Consider the following 22,997-nt stretch of genomic DNA (forward strand, 5'->3'; position numbering starts at 1 on the left):
TTTATGTTTCTGTGTCTCCAAGTGCTTTGAAATATCATTCTTCCCACTGTACAAAATAGAAAATTCACCATTACATTTCTCACATTTTACCATGTAAACGCTTTTGGTTTTTTTTTTAATAAAAGGAAATTCACTTCTTAGATCATCGTTGAATTTGCATCCTCTTTTCTTACTCATTATATTAAAATCTTAAAAAATAATTTTAAATTATATTATAAATTATTTTATGCTTAAAAACATAGCAAGTAGGTACATAATTACATGAATATATTTTATTGTTAGTTTATAAATTAAATTGATTTGATTGTTATAAAGTAACTATATTTTTAAATTATTTTAATTTTAATCCTATATTTATTTCTAAATAATAACAATACTAACTTGTATTATTTTTTTCTCTGAAATTGCTGTAAAGTAAGTCATAAGTGACACTTTCAAGGCCAGCGCCAGACTTTTTGCCACCACTATAAAATATAAATAATACGAGTACTGTCTGCTAAAGTCAAGAAAATGTATGTATTTATGAAATAAATAAATAACTTACCTAAATTATCTCAACAGCTGATTTGTTGACATCACTGTTTAACTAGCACTAGCACACAATATGATGTGTATCGTCTGCGAGACAGTTACAAAATGTTTTCGTCGTTGCCAATGCCAAAAAATGCCATTGTTCATTAAGTCCACACAATGGTGGTCATATTCTAACAACTGATCAACAATGCATACTTTGATAAGCAATTCTCAATAATCAGTTCTCAACAATTATTTGTTATTATTAAAATTTAACGTTATAAAATTAACAAAAATAATGTAAAACTCGTATTCTGGCGAAATAGCCACATGGCAGCTGAAAACCATATATTCTCTTCCCGTTCTCTCGCTGTTTCCTAGCTTGTCGTGCATTCTTTCCAAAAATCGGGACTTTTTAAAATGCCATGGGATGCGGGACAAATTGTTAAAAAGTGGGACGTCTAGTCACCTTAATCTAGGGATATTCCTAACCAAAAAACCCCAAAAGACTTGTTCGAGGAAAACTACAGAACACAATTACAAGAAACCAAAAGTGAACTCTGCAAATGGAAGAATATCCCATGCTTGGGGATCAAAAGACTTAATATAGTAAAGATGTCAGTCCTGGCCAAGGCACTATGTGTTTAATGAAATCCTGATGTGAATACCAACATCTTACTTCAAAGAATTGTAAAATCTAACTACCAAGTTCATATGGAGAGGGAAGAAGCCCAGAATTAGGCAAGAACTCGTAAAGAAGAAAGTCAGAGGGCTTGCTTTACCTGACTTTAGAACCTACTAAATAACCACAGTGGTCAAAACAGCATGGTTCAGGTAAAGTAACAAATATTCAGACCAATGGAAAAGAATTAAAAACCCAGAAATGAATCATCAGCATACAGACAACTGATCTTTGATAAGGGCCCAAAGAGCATCAAAGGGGAAGCAGATGCCTTCTTCAATAAGTGGTGCTAGAAAAAGTGGATATCTACTTCACAAAAATAAAGCAAGACACTTACCTCATTCCATGCACAAGAATAGACTCATGGTGGATCACAGTCCTCAAAGTAAAACTCAAACCATCAGGTCCATTAATGAGGGAATTGGGACAAACCTAATAATTTTAGCACGGGAAATAATATACCAGAAATAGGGAAGGACACAAACACAGAAGGGGCACAAATTGACAAGTGAGATATACTGAAGATAAAACACCTGTGTACATCAAAAGACTTCGCCAAGAGAATAAGAGAGCCCACAGACTGGGAAAACACCTTTAGCAATGACACATCAGACAAAGGCCTTATTACAAAAATCTACAATACTCTGCTAGCCTACAATAAGAAAAAAGCACATAGTCAATTGAAGAGATGGACAAAAAGTCCTGAACGGAAGCTTCACAAGGGCAGAAATCTGAATGTCCAAAAACATATGAGAAAATGTTCCAAATTAGCTAAAAGGGAAACGCAAATTAAACAACTATAAGATACCACCTAAAACCCTCAAAGATAGCCCAATTCAAAAAATCAGAAAGCAGCAAGTATTAGAGGGGGTGTGGTGAGACAGGAATTCTCATCCACTGCTGATGGACCTGTAGGTATCTGCAGTCATTATGGAAATCAATTTGGTGGTACCTAAAACAAATGGAAATTGAACTACCATGTGACCCAGCAATCCCCTCCCCTACTGGGCATATACCCAGAAGAAACAGACCATGGCCAAACATTTACACGCCAATGTTCACCGTGGCGCAGCTCACAATCACAAAGACTTGGCAGCAACCTAAATGCCATCAACGAATGGAATAAAAAAATCTGGTACATGCATATGAGAGTACTGCGCATCCGTGAAAAACAGTGATGGACGCATGGGAATAGTTGGAGGAAATTATGCTAAGAGAAGCCAAGCACAAAAGGACAAGTACAGCATGAGTCCACTCAGGTAAGCTGAAAAAGCACAATAAGCATAGGGGGGAAACTACTAAATGCCCTGGGCAAGGTCCAGGCACGCTGGCAGGGGTCAGACCCAACCCAGGGATAGATATGGCAGCCAACTGAAAAAGGAGGGGAAAGGAAAAAATGAAAAAGAGGATGTGGGTAGTGGGGAGATAGGGCACTAACCCACCCACAGGGAGGGTATTGTTTATGTCTCCACAGGACAGGGAGAGAAGGACCAGACTGCAGCCTGATGAACCAAGCCTTGAAGGCAACATACTGGCATGAAGCAGTGAAATAGCAGAGAGGTGTGTGGACTGGCCTCAATCCCAGCTATGAAAACCCCCTCCCTAGAAGAATACACTACAGGGGACAGCACTGAAGATACAGACCAGGAAGAGGGGCTGGTATGCCCAGACCACGTGGGAACAAACTAATTGGGAAAGCAAGAGTGGGCTGCGTTCTGGCCCACCAAGCCCCAAGGACGATACTCCTACACACAGCAGCCAATGCACAGAGAGGACCATAGGGATGGCCCCACCATGACACATGACATCCCCTCACCAATAACATTATGGAGACACAGTGTGGAAATTGTGCCCAGTCTGACAGCACCCCTCCCCACTCCCCACCGCCACCCCCACCCCCACTGGAACGAAACACAAAGGGAGCGCAACAAAGCATCAAGGGATGCAAAAGAACAAAGTTCCTGTGGAATCTTGAAAATAGACTTTGGACTCAGGGGCCAGGGTTTGGCACCTCATCAAATACTATAAGAAACCTTTCATAAGAAGCTACTACATACATACATTCCTGGGGTGGGGTCCAAGTAGTATGGCAGGAGCCACACCAAATCCAGGGATACATATGGTAGCCAACTAACAAGGAGGGGGGAGGGGAAAGACATGGGTAGCAAGGGAACAGAGCACTAACCCAACCAAGGGGAGGATATTGTTTATATCTCCATAGGGAAAGAGGGACCATACTTCAATCAGGGTTCCAAGACAGGAATGAAATATATCTAGCATGAAGCAGGGAACCAATAGAGAGGTCTGATAGGCCGGCTCCATTAACAACTATGTGGGCAGTCCTCCAACCCCCAGAAGAATTGACTTCAGAGGACAGCACTGAAGCTACAACTCAGGGAAAGGGACATGTCTAGGCAGAGCACACAGGAATAAATGAAGGGGAAAGGAGACAGAATGGCGTACATCCTGGCCCACCCACCAAGCCCTGAAAATTATATCCCTGCTCAGAGCAGCCTATGCACAGAGAAGACCATTTGGAGGCCCCACTACATGACACAACATCCCCAACTGACCCCTAGCACTATGGGGGACAACAGTGCAGGACTTGTGCCCAATCTGGCCCCATCACACCAAGGTGAAACACTAAGAGCATGCAACAGAACAGCAGGGGTCCCAAAGCAATGAAGTCCCCAGGGAATACCAAAAATAGACTTTGGGGCCAGGGTGTGGCAACCCATCAGCTTGAAAACACCCCTCAAGCTCAACAAACTTGAACTATTTATAGGCTTTTTTTTTTTTGGAGGGGGGGCATTGGGGTTTTTTTGTTGTTGCTTTCTTGTTTTCGTTTGTTGCTTTGTTTTGTTCTGTCTTGTTTTTATGCATATTATTATCTCTGCACGTCTATCTAGATAAAATAGGCAGGATAAACAATCTGGAGGAGAAAACAATAGGACAATGGGGAGGTGAGGGAAAGGAAGTGGTGTTAACAATCCCAGGGACAAGGGAACAACAAGTGATCCAAAATCGATGATGAGGAAGGCGTAGGAGGCCTGGTAGGGCTTGATCAAGGGCAGTGTAACTAAAAGGAATTACTGAAACCCAAATGAAGGCTGAGCATGATAATGGGAGAAGAGGAAGGTAAAAGGAAATAGAGGAAAGAACTAGGAGGCAAAGAGCATCTATGGAGATCTAAATACAGGGATGTACATATGTAAATACATTTATATATGATGATGGGGAAATAGATATATATGTTTAGTATTAAGGTAGCAGATGGACATTGGGCCTCTACTCAAGTACTCTCTCAACTCAAGAACACTTTGTTTCAATTACCTGGCATTCCATGATGTTCACCTTCTCGACACAATTGCTGAAGACAAAGCGGGTGCATAAGCAAACGTGGTGAAGAAAGTTGGTGGTGTCCGGCTATCAAAAGATATAGTGTCTAGGGTCTTAAAGGCTTGAAAATAAACAATCAGCCATCTAGCTGAGAAGCAGCAAAACCCACATGGAAGATCAAAGACCCAGAACAAAAAATCATATTGTTGTGCATGAGGGGGAGTGTGGAGTGGAGACCCAAAGCCCATTTGTAGGCAACTGGATATCCCCTTACAGAAGGGTTGCGAGGAGGAGACGAGCCAGTCAGGGTGCAATTTAGCACCAATAAAACATACAACTTTCCTCTAGTTCTTTTTTTTTTTTTTTCTTTCCTCTAGTTCTTTAATGCTTCCTCCCCCACCACTATCATGATCCCAATTCTACCTAACAAATCTGGCTAGACCAGAGGATGTACACTGTTACGGATAGAGCTGAAAACACCAGGAATCCAGGAGAGATAAACCCCTCAGGACCAATAATGAGAGTAGCAATACCAGGAAGGTAAGGGAAAGGTGGGTGGGAGGAGAAAAGAGGAGCCAATCACAATGATTTACATATAACCCCCTCCCTGGGGAACATACAATAGAAAAGTGGGTGAAGGGAGACATCGGTCAGTGTAAAACATGAAAAAAATAATAATTAAGGAGGGTGGGGAGAGAGGGGAAAAATGAGGAGCTGATACCAAAGGCTCAAGTAGAAAGAAAATGTTTTGAAAATGATGATGGCAACAAATGTCCAAATGGGCTTGACACAATACATGGATGGATGGATTGTGATAAGAGTTGTACGAGCTCTCAATAAAATGATTTTTTAAAAAAACTACTTTGACAAAGGAGACTTTACCTCAGTTGGGTCAATTTTTCAAGATGTGGGGAGAAGATCATTAATCACTGCCATACAACATAGTCCTAAGATCAAACCAATTCAGCAGACACTCCTACCAACATGAAAAGGAAATATTCCTGGAAATTCAAGATTGGGGAGCGGCATGTATGTCTCCGAAAAGGCAATTACATTTCTGTTGGTAGGAAAACTTCCCATTGCGGGGGGGGGGGGGGGGGGGACACTTAACAATTCTTATATAATACCCAAGGGGGGAATATGCCTGGCACAAAGTTCCTAATGGGCCACTTTGGACCTGGTTTCTAGCAAACCCTTGGTAACCCAGCGTGAGACTTTAAACTGCTCTTCCCAGGCCCACAACAGCCTTCACAGGCCACATTAGAAGGACTCAATGTGGAAACCCCACTAAGTGAACTAGGCTTCACCTCAAACTACCAGTAATCCTGAGACTTAAGGCTAAAACCCCCTACTGTGAGAAGCAGCACATGACTGCCAGTCCAAGGACATAGAACTGAGAGACACTGGCCTTTGGCTGGGATCCTTTGCTTTGAGGTTACCCAATGTACTTTATATTTTAATTCCCTCCTTGTTTCATTAGGACATGTCTTTATCTGGTAAGCATGGCTCTTCCCTATCACCAAACCCCATTGTGTGAGTAAACAATCACCAGTCACTCAAGAGTTTCATGTGTACACATCAACAATTCATGTACTGTGGTTCCTAACTGGCCTACACTTATATCATTTCCTTTCCTCAACAGAGTTTTAAATTCTATACCACTGGCAATACTAATAATATGATAGATGCTTAGTGGTTATGCATTGAGATTCCTAACCCCACTGCAAGATCAGTGCCAAACCACCAGCCAGCTCCATGGAAGAAAGATGAGACATTTTACTTTTGTAAAGATTTAATCTTGGAACCTCACAGGGGCAGTTCTACACTGTTCTATAGGGTGGCTACGAGTCAGCATTGATTCATGGTAGTGGAAGTAATGCCCTTAGGAGATGACAAAAATTGTTCTCTACCATAAATTGACAATGATGCCTCTCAGGTGAATGAGAGATATATACAAACCATAGATTTATGAATGGATTTGGGGCTTGCAGGATTCAAGAGGCTTGGCGTCCTCTTCCTTTATATATGCATCTTTAGGCCTAACAACAGGAGCTGAAATGGTTCTCCGGCAATCAGGGACGTCAATTCCTTCATTTTCTTTCTCTTGCTTGGAGAGTTGAATTTCTTGCACTCAGTAAACTGCCATTCATCCTCAGACGAAGCTTCTACATCGGTATCATCGCTTAAGGACTTAGAGTCCTCAAAATCGTCGCTCTTTTCCACTCCAATAACCTTTTTTTCATTCCCTTTCCCTACTTCTTCACTTGTGTGTTCAGTACCAGCAGCTTCAGCTTTTATTCCAACACCTAACTGCTCTGATACGGAATCATTCAATAACAAGTCATCTGTAGTGTCTGAAACAAGGGCAGTACCTATATCCTGATTTGTCTGTAAATCAGTTGAGCCATTACTTCTAGGTGTATAGTTGTTTCTCAAGTTTCCTAAAAACCACCAGGGCAGGCCAGCTACATCCCACTCCTCAAACCCGAGGTCCAGCACAGAGCTCTCAGCTGGGGTTACATTTTCTATCAAGTCTTCATCTTGTCGTGAATTTCTGCAGTTAGGCTGTGAGGCAGGCAGCATGGGAGCATTGCCTTCTTCCGTGCTTTTCCTTGTGGTCACACTAGCCTCTTCACTTGGCTTCAGTTGGTCTTGGCTTGGAATATCCATACTGTGATCTTGTGCGAGAGCGAGAGTCTGAGCGGCATCTGTAGCAGGAGTGGCTAACGTGTCAAGATTCTTTCTTAGCATATCATAAAGAGGGCTTGGCTCTTTCACGGAGAAGCTCTGGCATCCTAGCAGTTCTCCGAGCAGATCTCCCCCATAATATACCATATGCTGCTGCTGCTGGTCATAAAGCTGTTTCATCATGATATATTGGCCTAGATACTGCATGACCTCTTTAACAGTGAATGTTTCACCTTGTGCACCCGCTGCTTGCAAAATCTTCAAAAGTGGCAGTTTGGGTCGTACCTGAGTGATCTGGTCTGTAGAGATCCTGCAAGCACTGTCAGTTGAACACTGGGCAGAGGTGGAAAGTGATGTCATTTTGGCAGTGAAGAACTTGAAGTTTGCTGATAAAACTTACAGCCGCTCCATGAGTCGCTCCCCAGCCGCGCCCGGGGCGTCACTCACAGAGCCGAAGACCTCGGCAGCATTTTGAAATGGCCCATTGTAGACTTTTATTGATGAGACTGAACTGTTGGATTATATGATATTTTAATTTTATGCTAATAAAAACTGATTAAACATCTATCTTGTGGGGAGCTGATATCAGGGCCTCAAGTGGGAAAGAATGCTTTGAAAATGATGATGGCAGCATATGTGTAAATGTGCTTGACACATTGGAGGAATGTATGGATTGTGATAAGAGATGTAAGAGCTTCAAATAAAAGTATTTAAGGCCGCGGTTCCGCGGCCCTGCCGCCGCCGCCGCCAGCAGAGTGCAGCGGGCGGGCCGGGCGAGTGGTCATGGCAGGCGCCGAGGCCGGGCCGGGCCGGCAGCCGGAGCTTGAGGAGGAGGAAGCCGCGGCTTGCCGGCGCTGGGGCGCGCAACACGCCGGGGCCCGGGAGCTGGCTGCGCTGTACTCGCCAGGCAAGCGCTTCCAGGAGTGGTGTTCCGTGGTCCTGTGCTTGGGCCTCATCGCCTACAACCTCATCCACCTCCTGCTGCTGGCCTCCTGGGAGCACACGCCCCTCGTCTTGCTGGGTGTGGTTGCAGGTGTTCTCGTCGCCGACTTCCTGTCTGGCCTGGTGCACTGGGGCGCCGACACATGGGGCTCCGTGGAACTGCCCATTGTGGGGAAGGCTTTCATCCGGCCATTCCGAGAGCACCACATTGACCCCACAGCCATCACACGGCACGACTTCATCGAAACCAATGGAGACAACTGCCTGGTGACGCTGCTGCCGCTGTTAAACATGGCCTACACGTTCCACACCCAGAGCCCTGAGGCCCTGAAGCAGCTGTACCCTTGGGAGTGCTTCGTCTTCTGCCTGGTCATCTTCATCACCTTCACCAACCAGATCCACAAGTGGTCGCACACATACTTCGGGCTGCCTCCCTGGGTCACCCTCCTGCAGGACTGGCACATCATCCTGCCGAGGAAGCACCATCGCATCCACCACGTCTCGCCCCACGAGACCTACTTCTGCATCACCACAGGCTGGCTCAACTACCCGCTGGAGAAGATCGGTTTCTGGCGATGCCTGGAAGACATCATTCAGGGCCTGACAGGAGAGAAGCCCCGGGCAGATGACATGAAGTGGGCCCAGAAGGTCAAATGAGTCACCGAGCCTGCCTCCTCGTTGCCAATCTTCCCTAGACCCCCAACCAAAGCCATCTGCCAAACGCCAGCCTCCTCGCTCGCTGCGGCCCCTCCAGCGGGGCCCCCAGCTCGTCCCTGGTGACAAAGAATACTTGAGCCACCGGATTCCTTTCTCCGCTTCCTTCCCTTTGCCCCTCCCAGCCTTCTGAGCAATGTCTGCCAAGCCCACCTACAGAAAAGGATCCCACCCCCACGCCCACGCCTGTCCCCGGCGGAGGGGACACTCCCTGCACACTGGCTGCCCCCTGACCCAAGGGCAGCACTTGAGTGCGACTGGTGTGAGGTCCCCAAGTTGGCTTATTCTGCCCCCTGTGATCAAGGGAGCGTCCCACATGCCTGAGCTTCCACGGAGGAGCTGCCCTGCAAACTGACCCTGGACCCTGGGTGGGTGTGAAGTGAAGCTCCTCCAGGGTCTCTGAGGTCAGGTGGCCAAGAAAGCCCCCCAGTCCCCTGGCCAAGTGTCAACCGCTTCCCCAACCCACCTGCCTACACAGTTCCAACCAGAGCTGTTTCCACTCTGAAGATGGTCTCGTAGGGCACAGCCCCTGCCAAGGGTCTTGGTAATTTGGAAGGGGACCCAGTGGCCTCTCTGGGCAGGGTATGTCAGAGAAGGAAGTGGGGGCACCTGTTTTGATTTGGGATCTTTTTTTTTTCAAGGTGCTTGCTTGTTTAATGTAAATAATAGAAAGCCTTAATATCTTTTCTGTAACACGAAGTAATATTTTAATGTCCTGTTTGGGATGTACGTAATATATTTATAACAAAGCGGGAAAAAAAGTATTTAATAAAAAATCTATATTGAAGTACAATACTATTTGAACTTTGAAGGAAATCCAATCATCATAACTCTTATTCAAATTTATACACCTAGCAGTAAAGCAAGTGATGGAGAAATGGAAGAATTCTATCACTCTCTTCAGCTGGGAAATGATCTAATATGCAATCAACATGCCTTGATAAAATTATTGGGTGATTAGAAAGTAAAAATTTGGAAACAAGCAAGAAGGAAAAGCAGTTGGAAAATATGGACCTGGTGATATGGACTTGTAATTACTGGGAGAAGCATAACAGAACTTTACAAGAACAAAAACTTGTTCATGGCAAACAGCTTTGTTCAGCAACACAAAAGATTATACACATGATATCCCAGATGGAACACACAGGAATAAATTTGATTACCTCTGTGGAAAGAGACATTGGAGAAGTTCAATATTAGCACCCACAAGCTGGCCAGGGACTGACTGTGGAATAGATAATCAATTGCTCATGTGTAAGTTCAGGATAAAGCAGAAGAAAGTGAAAACAAGTCCACAAGAGCCAAAATACAACCTTGAGTCTATCCCACATAGTGTTCAGCTGCACTGAACACTAATGATAGAAGAACTGAAGAAAAAAAAAAAAGATCTGATGAGCTGTGGTTGGGCATTAAGACCATCATTCACGGGAAAAAAAGCAAACGATCATTTAAAAGACAATAAAGAAAGAAAATGTCAAAGGGATTGTCATGAGATACTCTGAAATTTGTTCTCAATCATTTAGAGTAACTAAAGCAAATGGAAGAAATGATGAAGCCAATGAGATGCACAGAAAATTTCAAAGAGCAACTTGAGACTACAAAGCTAAATAGTATAATGAAATGTGAAAAAATCCAAAGTTAAAAAACAAAAATGGAACAACACATTCAGCATATCTGAAACTCAAAAAAAAAAATTCAAGCCTCAAGTTGCAATCTTGAAAGTTTCTAGAGGCAAAATATTGAATGATGCAGGAAACCTCAAGAGAAGATGCAAAGAATGCACAGTCATGGTACCAGAACGAACGAGTCAGCATTCCACCACTTTAGGAAGCAGAATATGATCAAGATCCGATGGTGCTGAAGGAACAAGTTCAAGCTGCACTGAAAGCATTAGCTAAAAATAAGCCTCAAAAAATGGATGGAATATCAACTGACATGTTTCAAAAAGCTGAAGCACTGGAAGCACTTGTCCATGCCAAGAAATTTGGAAGACAGCTACCTGACCAACTGACTTGAAGAAATCCATCTACGTACCCATCCCAAAGAAAGACCCAGTAGAAGGCTCACACGATAGAACTAGCATTGATACGACATGCAAGAAAGATTTTGCTGAAGATCATCCAACAATTGTTGCAGCTGTACATTGCCAGGGAGATGCCAATTCAGAAGAGGATGTGGAACAAGGACTAATATTGCTGGTGTCCAGTGGATCTTGGCTCAAAGAAAAGAATACCAGAAAGATGTTTACTGGTGTCTTATTGACAGTGCAAAGGCGTTCAACTGTGTGGATCATAACAAACTATGGACAACACTAAGAAGAACGGGAATTCCAAAACAATTCCTTGTGCTCATGGAGAATCTGTACATGGATCAGAGTCAGTTGTATGAACAGAACAAGAGCATACTGCATGGTTAAAATTCAGGGAAGGTGTGCATCACGGCTGTAGCTTCTCACCATACTTATTCAATCTGAAGGCTGAGCAAATAAAGAAGCTGGGTTATATGAGGGAGCACCGCATAAAAACACAGCTATAACGTGAGGGGGCGAAAAGCGCATTTGGAGTTTGTTCCACCAGGTTAGATGGTTAATCACGAGTTCCTGAAAAGATTGCATAACCATGTGTGACCCAAAAAAGCCTGATTTGAGGCATAAGGGGTACTCAATCAATTCTCATGGAAGCAGAAGTCAAAAGATAACAGGTCATAGTCAATTATGTATATCTACTGCACAAGACCACTTTATTGTATCGAAAAGCCAGGATGTTAATTTGAAGACCTTGACCCAAGACATGGTATTTTCCTTCACCTCACATGAATGTGAAAGTTGGACATTGAATAAGGAACAGAGAAGAAGAAGCAATACATTTGAATTGTGGTGCTGGAGAAGAACGTACCTTGGACTGCCAAAGAACTAACAAGTCTGGGAAGTTCAGCCAGAATGCCCCTGACATAGTGAAGGTGTGCCCACCTGGCCGATAAACGCGTGGGATTAAATGAAGGGCGGAGAGATAAGGGGCTCCCTGAGCTTCGCCTTTTTGGTTCTCTGTCTCTTGCTCTTTGATGGTCGGACAGTGTGTGGCTGCCTTAGATAGTTCTTTGCCTCAGCTGGCAAGGCTCACATCCTGCAAGACATCCCTGAGGAGAAGCCACAAGGACCTACCCTGATGTAGCCCTGGGTGCTGGAGCAGCCATGTGGAGACCCCTGCCAGCACTGAGATGCTTACACCGGTGTTATTGCATGTGTTTTGTGAGTTTGAGGAGGATTCTGTAGATCAGTGTCGGGCATATGGGCTAATGTCGGACTTATGGGCTTGGACTGGACTGGGTTGGGATGCTTTCTTAATCCACACGTACCTTTTATATAAAACTCTCTCTTATATACATATGAGTTTCTGTGGGTTTGTTTCTCTAGTCTACCCAGACTAACACAGCCCCTTAGAGGCAAGTTGGCGAGACTTTGTATTACTTTGGACATTTTGTCAGGAGAGACAAGCCCTTGGAGAAGGACATCTTGCTTGGTAAGGTAGGAAAGAATGAAAAAAGAAAGTCTCTCAAGGAGATGAATTGACACGCTGGCTGGAACAATGGGCTCAAACATTACAGAGCTTTTGAGGTTGGCTCAGGACGGGTGCTGTCATTCTGCTGTGCATAGGGTTTCTATAAGTCGTAATCAACTTGATGGCATCTGACAGCAACAGTCCCAAGAGAGTGGAAGTCAAATATATCTCAAATATCTCACCTTTGCACACTGGTCTACCATTCTATCTACCTCTGACATCCACAGCAACCTTCTGTCCCTAGTCCGCTCCCTTACATCTCAGGGTTCTGCTGTTCACATAAAAGCCCCCCAGAACTCACACTGTACAGAAAAATGCCGCATGTCTTGTGGGTTCTTGTAAGTCCCAAATCTAATATTCAAACATCCATCTTGAGAATCCTCCTCATTAAGAAGGTTGTGGAAGCTGATGGAATCAGATTAGGTGATAGACCACCAGCCAAGTTCCAAAAACCAGATGTTCAGAAGAAAAAGGTAAGCTAGATGCAGTACAGCTCACCTGTCTTACTAGTCGGGACATCCTCCATTTTGTTTCTAAGATCATTGATTTTATACCCAGTAGGATGGTATCATAATAAATCCTGTTAACAAGCACTAACACTGAATCCTATCAGTAGCTTCACCCCTTCACAGCCCCACCAGATAAAGGTTGTCTGGTGGGAGTAACAGATCATATGCCTAGAAGAGCCATATTAAATAATTCCTTGCTTGCACCTTCCAATGTGTCTGTCTGAAAACATAGCCAATTGCATGTGTATTTTACATTTTCTCACCCAATTTTAGACTGTCTTCTTTTTGGAGGTCCCTCTACAGTAATCTATTTTCTCAAATCTTTGTTACAATTATATAAGGCCACTGTGTAGATGCAGAGGGACTTAGGAATAAGTCTAGGAATAACACTTAGCAATAAATGTGACCTGAAAAACAAAGGACCTGTACATACTGAACTACAAAGCACTACTACAAGAAACCAAAATAGACTTACATAGGTGGGGAAATATACTTTGCACATAGATAGAATAGCTTAACATGGTGAAAATGTCAATCCTACCCAAAGCAATCTACAGACATAATACAATCCAGATCTATAGTCCAATATTATTCTTTATAGAGATGAGAAAAAAACTAACCACCAGCTTTACATGGAACAGAAAGAGACTTTAGATAAGAAAAATAACAAGACAGGTCTCTCACTTCCTGATCTCACAGCCTACTATACAGCTATGGTAGTCAAAACAGCTTGGTATTAGTACAATGATAGATTCATAAACCAATGAAGTAAATCCATCCACCTACTGACAGCTGATCTTTAACAAAGGACCACACATATAAAATGAAGAATAAACAATATCCTCAAAAATGCTACTGGAAAAACTAATTATTCGTTTGCAAAGGGATGAAACGGGACACATAGATCATGAGCTTCCAAAAATGAACTCAAGATGAAAGACATAAATATGAAAAAGAACCATAAGGACCATCAATGATAAAGTAGGGACTCACTTAGGGGCTCAAATACATGGTGCAAGTACAATAGCAAACAACAAAAACCCACAACGGCAGAAGTCAAACTAAATGGCTGATATCTTATAAAAATTACATAATTGGGTTCATCAGGATTCCCCTAAAATTAAAAATAGAACCCACAGACTGGGGAGAAAATTTGGCTATAACATATGAAACTAAGAATTAATCTCTAAAATTTATTGAAAACTTCAACACCTCAATAACAAAAAGACAATTTGGTTTTTTTAAAAGGCAGAGAATATGAGCAAACACTTAACTAATGAAAATGCATCCAGGCAGCCAACAAAGATAGGATGAAATACTTGTGATCATGAGCCATTCCAAAAGTTTAAATCTAAACAATGAGAGATCACCTCACTCATCATTAATAGTAAAGTCAAAAATAAATAAATAAGTTCTGGTGAAGGTGTGGAGAGACTGAAGACCTCACGCACTACTGAGGAGACTAAAACCCTTGTGGAAAGTATATAGCACTTCTTCAAACAGTTTGGAATAGAAATACCATGCGACCCAGTGTGTTAGCTTGGTTTGCCTAGAAAAACAAGAGTGTCACAAATACGTGTGTAGAAAGAACTTTATATTAAGAAATAATTTGGATCATGGTAGTTGGGGGGAGGAAGCATCCAGGATCTGGGGGAAAGCTGTGTTCTTCATCGGTACTACCTCACACCCTAATTAACCCATCTCCTCTCCTAAAGCCCTCTATGAGGGGATCTCCATTGGCCGACACTTGGGCCTTGGGTCTCCACTCTGCACTTCCCCCTTCATTCAATATGGTATATATATATATATATACACATACGCACACACATACATACATATATACACACACATACATACATATATACACACACATACATACATATATATACACACACATACATACATACACACATATCTTTTTTTTTTTTTGCATGATGCCTTATACCTGGTCCCTTTGGCACCCCGTGATCGCACTGGCCGGTGTGCTTCTTCCATGTGGGCTTTTTTGCTTCTGAGTTAGATGGCCGCTTGTTCACCTTCAAGCCTTTAAGACCCCAGACACTATCTCTTTTGATGGCCGGGCACCATCAGCTTTCTTCACCACATTTGCTTATGCACCCATTTGTCTTCAGTGATCCTATCATGGAGGTGTACAGTCAATTATATGATTTTTTGTTCTTTGATGCCTGATGACTGATCCCTTCGGGACCACTCGATCACACAGGCTGGTGTGTTCTTCCATGTGGACTTTGTTGCTTCTGAGCTAGATGGCCGCTTGTTTATCTTCAAATCTTTAAGATCCCAGTCACTATCTCTTTTGATAGCCGGGCACCATCAGCTTTCTTCACCACATTTGCTTGTTCACCCACTTTGGCTCCAGCAGTTGTGTCGGGAGAGTGAGCAACATAGAGTTCCAATTTAATAAAAGAAAGTATTCATGCATTGAGGGAGTGTTTGAGTAGAGGCCCAAGGTCCTTCCGCCACCTTAATACTTAACCTATAAATATAAACACATAGATCTATTTCCCCATCCTCCTATATATATTTGTATGTACATGTCTTTGTCTAGACCTCCATAAATGCCCTTTGACGCCTAGTTCTTTCCTCCATCTCCCTTGACTTTCCTCCTGCCCTACTACCATGCTTCATCGCCACCTGGGCTAGAGTATACCTCTTCTCTAAGCAACCTTACCCTTGATCATTTCCCACCAGGCCTGCCACTCCCCCCTCTCTACCATTTTGGGTCCCATGTTGTTCCCTTGTCCCTGTGTTTGTTAACACCACTTCCTTAACCCCATGTCCCCCCGGAACTGTCGGTCCCGTTGTTTTTCCTCCAGATAGTTCATCCAGCCTGTCCTATTCAGACAGACCTGTGGAGACACTAACATGCATGTAAACAAGACAGAGGAAAACAAAGCAACAGTATACAATGCTTCCTCCCCCCAACTACCATGATCCAAATTCTACCTTGCAGGGCTGGATAGGGCAGAGGTTGTACACTGGTACATATGAGGGCTGGAGGCACAGGGAATCCAGGGTGGATGATACCTTCAGGACCAAGGGTGTGAGGGGCGATGCTGGGAGAGTGGAGGGTGAGTGGGTTGGAAAGGGGGAACTGATTACAAGGATCCACATGTGACCTCCTCCCTGGGAGAGGGACGGCAGAGAAGGGGTGGAAGGGAGACTCCGGATAGGGCAAGATATGACAAAATAATGATGTATAAATTACCAAGGGCACATGAGGGAGAGGGGAGCGGGGAGGGAGGGGAAAGAAAAAAGAGGACCTGATGCAAAGGGCTTAAGTGGAGAGCAAATGCTTTGAGAATGATTGGGGCAGGGAATGTATGGATGTGCTTTATACAATTGATGTATGTATATGTATGGATTGTGATAAGAGTTGTATGAGTCCCTAATAAAATGTAAAAAAAGAAAAGAGGAGAAAAAAAAGAAAATGATTAGGGCAAAGAATGTACAGATGTGCTTTATACAATTGATGTATGTATATGTATGAACTGTGATAAGAGTTGTATGAGCCCCTAATAAATTGTTTTTTTTTTAAAAGAAAAAGAAATAATTTGATATCAAGAATGCATCCCAGCCCAATCCAGCTCAGGTACATGGATACAATGCTAGCCAGAGCCCTTCTCAGACTCACATAGCAGAAGGCCGATGATGCAGAAAGGTGAGGCAGGATACAGGGAGAGCACAGGTAAGTGAGTGAGAACATGGCAGGGCACTGACAGCTTTCCAGGTCATAGCCCACAGGGGGCTGCCCCTGGAGTCCAGCACTGTCCAGCAATCAGAAAGACAAAGGACCAGAGAGAAGAAGAAAAATTCTGACTGTTTTTCTTAGAGAAAAGTCCACACCTACAGGAAGTATCATCAGGCTGGGGCCTGATTGATAGGTGGGACTCCACCCTACACATGTACGCAGGGTCAAATGGACACAAAACCTACCTGCCACACACAGCAATCCCTTTACTCGAAGATATTCTTAAGAAACTGATCACAATACAAATATGAACAATAACCAAAAAGTGGAAGAACGAATGGAAGAATGGCAGTTGAAGAATGACTAAGCTTTGATACATACACACATCTATACAGCACTGAAGAACAAGGATACATCTGTGAAACACTGTATAACATGCTGAGTGAAATTAGTCAATCACAGAAGGACAAATATTGTACGACACCACTATTGTAAAAAGTCAAGACAGGTTTTCACACTAATGGAAATACTCTTTGATGGATTACTAGGGGCAGGAGGGGGAGGGCGGGAGGTAGAGGGTAGAGCACGTTAAACTGGGTGAAGAGGAGGAAAACAAACAATAATAGGGAGGTTAGCCAAAAAAAAATTGTGGTGGCAGAGGAAGACCTTGGAAAGTTTGTACAGGTTAAAGGCCACAGAAGCAAATACTGTTTACACAAAACTACACAAATGAAAATCTCACTGGCATTGAGTTGATTCTGACTTACAGCAACCCCATGGGACAGGGCAGAGCTGCCCCTGTGGTTTTCCTGAACTATAAATATTTGCAAAACAGGAAGCCTCTTCTTTCTCCTGTGGAACAGATGGAGAGTGAAAACATAGCCATGGATAAACACAGGTTTCACAGAGATATGTGTATGTTGTGTTAGGTTGGGCTGTCCAGAGAAGCAAAGCTAGTGTGAATGCATACAGCAGCGTGTGACAAGGTGACTCACACCGTTGCAGAAGTGATTACCTCCAGTTTGGTTCAGGTCTGTGTGTCAGATGGTAGCTTCAGTTTTTCCTGACTCATGTGTATATATAGCAGGCATGGAAAACAATATATTATGTCACTTTTTCTGAAGACTTGAAGGATATAGTCTACCCCACTCTTCCCACTCTACATCTCTCCCTCTATTAAAATTGACCTTACCACTACCAGGAGAGTTATAGTCCATATTATTCATATCATGTTAATGTTTTATACTGTGTATTTTGTTGGGAAAGGTAGTTAATAGTAATGGTAAATAAATACTGACAATTATATTTTATATTCTTAATCACAGATGGTATATCATTTATAAATAAGATTTCTCAATAATTAATAAAATTAGTATTTACATACATAAAGTCTCATTAAATTAATAGTTTCTCTCAATAGTGGAAGTGTCTTGATTAGACATGTTTAAACTGAAATCTGAAAAATATACATAGAGAGAGAGAGAGAGAGAGAAAATGCCAGGACACATAAAATCATAGAACACTGCATAAGTTCTGACCATCAGTGAGCATCCAGGTACATTTTGTGGATCAAGGTCTCATAAATGGAATGAACTCAAAAATACACTATCACAGGTAGCACCAAAGCACACATGATATCTTCAAGCATCTAGACCGGAAGAGTAGGTAGAGAAGGATATGTTTTGTTTTGTTTTGTTTTTTTGAAAGACCTTTCAGAGACCAGAAGACCAGGGCAAGAAAAGTTAGCTTTTTATATCTAACCCTGACTTGAATGGTTAAAACCTTGTCAGTTGATTCCACCACCAGCCCCTGTGATGCACATTAGGCCTGAGCTGATTTTCAACATATTCTGTACTTTTTTATTTGTTCATGCTGGGTTTATCTAAGATGTGTTCTGTCTCTTGAATTTGTGTTATATGTTTTTCTGTTTTTCTGTGTATGAAACCCAGGACTGAGGAACCGATAGGGACAGTAAATAGAATAAGGGTTTGGGGGGCACAGTAGGGAGGTGGTAAAAGGGAGCTGGTGTCAAGGAGTTCAGGAAGGAAAAAGTGCTTTGAACCTAATTGTGGTAACAATTGAACAAGACTGCTTGATGTGATTGACCTGTGGAAAACGATATCTATATTAACTCCCAAAAAATTGGTTTTGGGGGGAAAAGTAATATAATGACAAATGTCCTCACATAAGGTTTTTCTGTGACAGGGCAAAGCACACTGGCATAAAGATAAAAATTCTGATATGACTGTTTTGATTTTCTCAAAAGTACAATATAAGTGCAATGATCAGTTCTTGATTTTCTAAAATGTTGTGACTTAGCAAAAAACTTAAATGGCATGAAAGATTAATTTAACTAAACATAAAATCTTACCCAATAAAGCCTATCTAACTAGGTTATGGGTTCTAATTATATGTATAGAAAAATAGATCTCATAGCTTAAGTATAGTTTTGTAAAAATTAGCCTTTATGCATTTAAAAAGTCCATAGACACTTCAAGCACTCATGTGGTAGTTGCTGAGGGGTGGGATTATGGCTACCGAATATATTTCTTTCATAATCAGGATATAAAAATGAGAACGATTTAGGAAGTTCGACAATAAGTGCTGGTTGGAAGAGAAAGAAATGTAGATTGATTTTATTTTGCACCAGATCATTCTAGACGACATTAATGTGACTGAATGCGGGGCACTTTGCTGGGATGACTTGGAAAAACAAGATGAGCAAACAAGATTGATGGCCTCAGAAAGCTCACGCCACACGTGGAGTGGTGAAACCTATGCTCCAAGATCTAACTTGCAGGCAGCTTTCAAAGTGTTCTGATACTAAACGTAAACACAGAATGGCTGTAGAGCACGGGAGAGAGAAGTCACTCTAGCTGTGGGGATCAGGGAAGGCCAAATAGAGGACATGGTCTTTTTGCTTTGCTCTGAAGCAAGGGAGGCTTTGCCAAGATAAGACTCTAAGGGGGGGGGGGGGGGGGCTGGCTTGTGCTGAGTATCGCTCGTTTCCAGGTATAGAGAAGTCCTTAGACATTGGAATAAATGTAATGCTTATGTCCATCCTCCATGGGAGGTCCTCCTACAACTGTGCTAGACAAACCAGAAGTTTGTGGAAATTTGCTCAAAGTCGTACATCTAATGGGAAATAGAACCAAAATGTGAAACCAGCCCACATTCCTGATTATTTTGCTATACTGCCTCTATAAAACCTTTCTTTAAAAAAGAAAAACAGCTGTAGCCCAGTTGATTGCAACTCATAATGAACCTGTAGGGAAAAGCAGAACTGGTCCTTGGGGTTTCTGAGACTGTACAGTTTGTGGAGCAGACAACTTCGTCTTTCTCCCTCTGAGTCGTGGTGGATTTGAACCTTGCAGTTAACAGACCAACACTGAACCCGCATTGCCTTCAGGACTCAGTATACTACTGTCTCTCTAGGCAAAGGAACCCTACTGGGGCTTAGAAACAGTGGTAAATAATAAAGCTATGGAAAAAGAAGGCATCTTATACTGAAGGACCTCCAAGGTGCATCTCGGTTATATTACAGCAATTGATACTATTTCTTTTTCCCATGAAGTCATCCTTATTGCATCTATTTTTAGGATCATAAAATGAAGGTTTAAATAGTGCACACATCTATTAAGTAGAAGAACAGAAATTTAAACCCGGGTGTGAGTCCTATGGCAGGTTAAGTTAGGCATATGGCTTTACATGTGTTAGATAATACCCGAAACAGCCCTGTAAACTTAAATTCCTTCCTCATTTTTAAATTTTGCATAAAACAATTAAAAAGCAGATAAAGCTAAGTTCTCTAAGGTCAAAGAAGTGAAACCAAATATGGCCTGGGCAGCCTGACTTCAGAACAAGACTTTTATTCTCACTCTTGGATAAACTACCAGAAGGCGAGTAAATGAGGCCCAAATCATGGGTGATCTCAGTCACGCAAACTCGTGAAATTTTTTACTATGGGGGAACACGGCCAAATTATGTTTTAGAAAGAAAGCCCCTCAAGAGACGTATCAAAAGTAGATTCCTGGAATTAAAAGTTTAATAAGACACAGTTGGCTTATCTGTAAAGCTTTCCAAATCAGCTTCAGAATGGTTTCAGTTAGGTCCATTTAAATTGCCTAAGGTCAGCCAGGCAAGCTCTCTCCAGTTCAGCTACTCAGCAAGTACTCACGGCATCCGCGGACAGGTTCCCGCAGGTGCTATAAGACCCTGTTTAGCACAACGGGCCTTAAATGTATTAGGTATTATATGTTGTCTTCGTTATCTAGGGCTGCTGTAACGGAAATACCGAAATAGATGGCTTTAAATAGATTTATTCTTCACAATTCAGGCTGCTAGCTTGAAGAGGAGACCTGCTCTCTCTTTTTCTTCTGAGTCTGAGAGAAAATCCTTTTCTCCTTTTAACATCTGCAGGCCTGTATTCCTAGTGGTCTGCATATACTTCAGTATCATTCTTCCCTGGATCTCAGAGACTCCCAGCAGAGGGGTCCTGGTTCCAGTAGACACACTCCATTCTAGACTCTTCTTCTTGGTGGCAGTAGGGCTCTCTTCTCTACTCACTTTTCTCTACGTTTATCCCTTGTAGCAGAAAAGGGGATGAAAGCCGCACACCAGGAAAGCCACCCTGACATAGAATCGGGGTTGTGACTTGAGTAGAGGTTTACGTTTCACCCTAATCCCCTTACACGTGAATGGTTGCTCACATTACGTAACATCATGAGGGATGATTAAATCACAAAGTAACTGACAAATTGAATCATTAGATAGATGCTGAGGAGAATCACGACCCGGCTAGGAGGACACGTATTTTGAAGTGGTACAGCGCAATCGGTCACTGACGTTTCTCCGGATTTCATTATGTGTGGCACAGAAATTGCAAGCTGACCAGCTGATGGTGACATCTGCCAGTCTAAGCGAGAAGCCCTGGTAGTGGTTAGAGACTCGCTGTGCTGTTAATTGTATGGTTGGCAGTTCGAACCCACCACACTCTGCTCCTGCCTGGGAAACCATAGGCAACCCGTTCTACTCTGCCCTGTATCGTCACTAGGGGGTCGGAATTGGTTGGGTGGCATTAACTTTGACTTGGGTTTCAAAGAAAACCGGAAAGGAAAGGGGGAGGGGGGGGCGGGTAAGCCATAAAAGAGATAACATGAACTTTTGACATTTCATTTGGCGTTTGGGCTGCCAAACATTGTACACCAAAACAGCTTCAACCCTTCCCGAGGGCAAGTAGTGTGAACGGCTCGGAGTCATCCCAACATTCTGCATCAATCCTTAACGAGCCGCAGAGCGCCAAGTCCAATGTGCAGCTTCCCAATGACTCTCCTGACACTTCCTCTGCTCCGAATTCCGGGACACCCTCCTCCCGCCTCACGGTCCACCCATTCGATCTATGGCCACCTAGCCCCCAGTCTAACCGCGCACTTACCAGGTGGAGGGCCAAGGGCAGCAGCAGCAGGAAAAGCCACAGATAGAGATGACAGCTGTTGGTGAACTTGCTCTGCTCAGGGTCGTGGTACCAGCCACCCGTGAGCGCGGCCCACACGCCCTGCCGGAGCAGCTGCAGTGCCTGGGACACCATGCCTGCTGCGATGGGGGAGCCGGGACGCGCCACCGCAGCCGCCCGCTGCCTGTCGCCGCCCTGGTCGCCTAGCGTCCCCGGCCCTAACACCGGGCCCCGTGGGCGGGACCTCCGCCCCCGCCCCCTTCACCGCCACCACGGGGACCAAAGCTGGAGCTGCTCTTCTGCCTAACCCCGCGAGCTGCAGCCAGGTAGGGGAACGCCATGTCAGAGCCAGGAAGGATTTTCCCATGGTGCTCCGAGGCGCTGCTGATGCTGCAGAAACTCCTCCCCGGGCCCGCCCAGAGCCCTTTCCCAGGTTAGGGAAACTCCAGCCCTGTTCTTACCTATCCCTCCGCCCATTCACCAGTTCCTAGGACAGGGCTAGAAGGCTGAAAGATCAAGGGCTTTCTTATGCAGAACGACCAGATTTTTCCTTTTTTGGCATCCACACAAAAATAGTTAAATTCAAGCCTCGGCCACACACCACTCAGTGTAACGTTTGCACCTTCACATTGCCCGCACAGCTTCTTCCCCTTAACGGCGGCTGCCCCAGGTGTTCTGTTCTATTTGCCTTAACACTGTTGCACGTGTGACCCTGACCTTTTCTCCTCCTTAACTTTTCTGTTCCTACCCCCCGTTGTCCATCTTAGTTGATAAGGAATGCCTTCCTGGAATACTTTTAGGAGCCTGAGTTAGGCCATTTGAGTTTTTATATCCATTCCTAAAACATAACTTTAGACACCAGTCGGCCATTTATAACGTTATCCTGAGT

The 22,997-nt window shown here is 43.4% G+C and overlaps 2 protein-coding genes and 1 pseudogene across 2 annotated transcripts in view; 1 reads left to right on the top strand and 2 right to left on the bottom strand.

Annotated features, from left to right (window-relative positions):
• Positions 1 to 22,461, bottom strand: part of PCNX2 (pecanex 2) — a 357,992-nt gene extending 335,531 nt beyond the window's left edge. The window contains exon 1 of the mRNA XM_075532150.1: positions 22,091 to 22,461. Coding sequence (XP_075388265.1) covers positions 22,091 to 22,243 — 153 coding nt within the window. The 5' untranslated portion in view covers positions 22,244 to 22,461. The remainder of the gene's footprint in view (positions 1 to 22,090) is intronic.
• Positions 6,501 to 7,613, bottom strand: LOC142429804 (protein Mdm4 pseudogene; annotated as a pseudogene).
• LOC142426512 (plasmanylethanolamine desaturase 1-like) lies at positions 7,948 to 9,571 on the top strand. Its single transcript, XM_075532139.1, has one exon. The coding sequence runs from the start codon at positions 8,006 to 8,008 to the stop codon at positions 8,819 to 8,821; it is 816 nt and encodes a 271-aa protein (XP_075388254.1). The 5' UTR covers positions 7,948 to 8,005; the 3' UTR covers positions 8,822 to 9,571.
• Positions 22,462 to 22,997: the final 536 nt, after the last annotated feature.

This window comes from Tenrec ecaudatus, chromosome 1, assembly GCF_050624435.1.
Source record: "Tenrec ecaudatus isolate mTenEca1 chromosome 1, mTenEca1.hap1, whole genome shotgun sequence".
Lineage (NCBI taxonomy): Eukaryota > Metazoa > Chordata > Mammalia > Afrosoricida > Tenrecidae > Tenrec > Tenrec ecaudatus.

Coding starts and splice junctions, on each gene's coding strand:
- LOC142426512 (XM_075532139.1), top strand. CDS start 8,006: ATGGCAGGCGCCGAGGCCGGGCCGGGCCGGCAGCCGGAGCTTGAGGAG.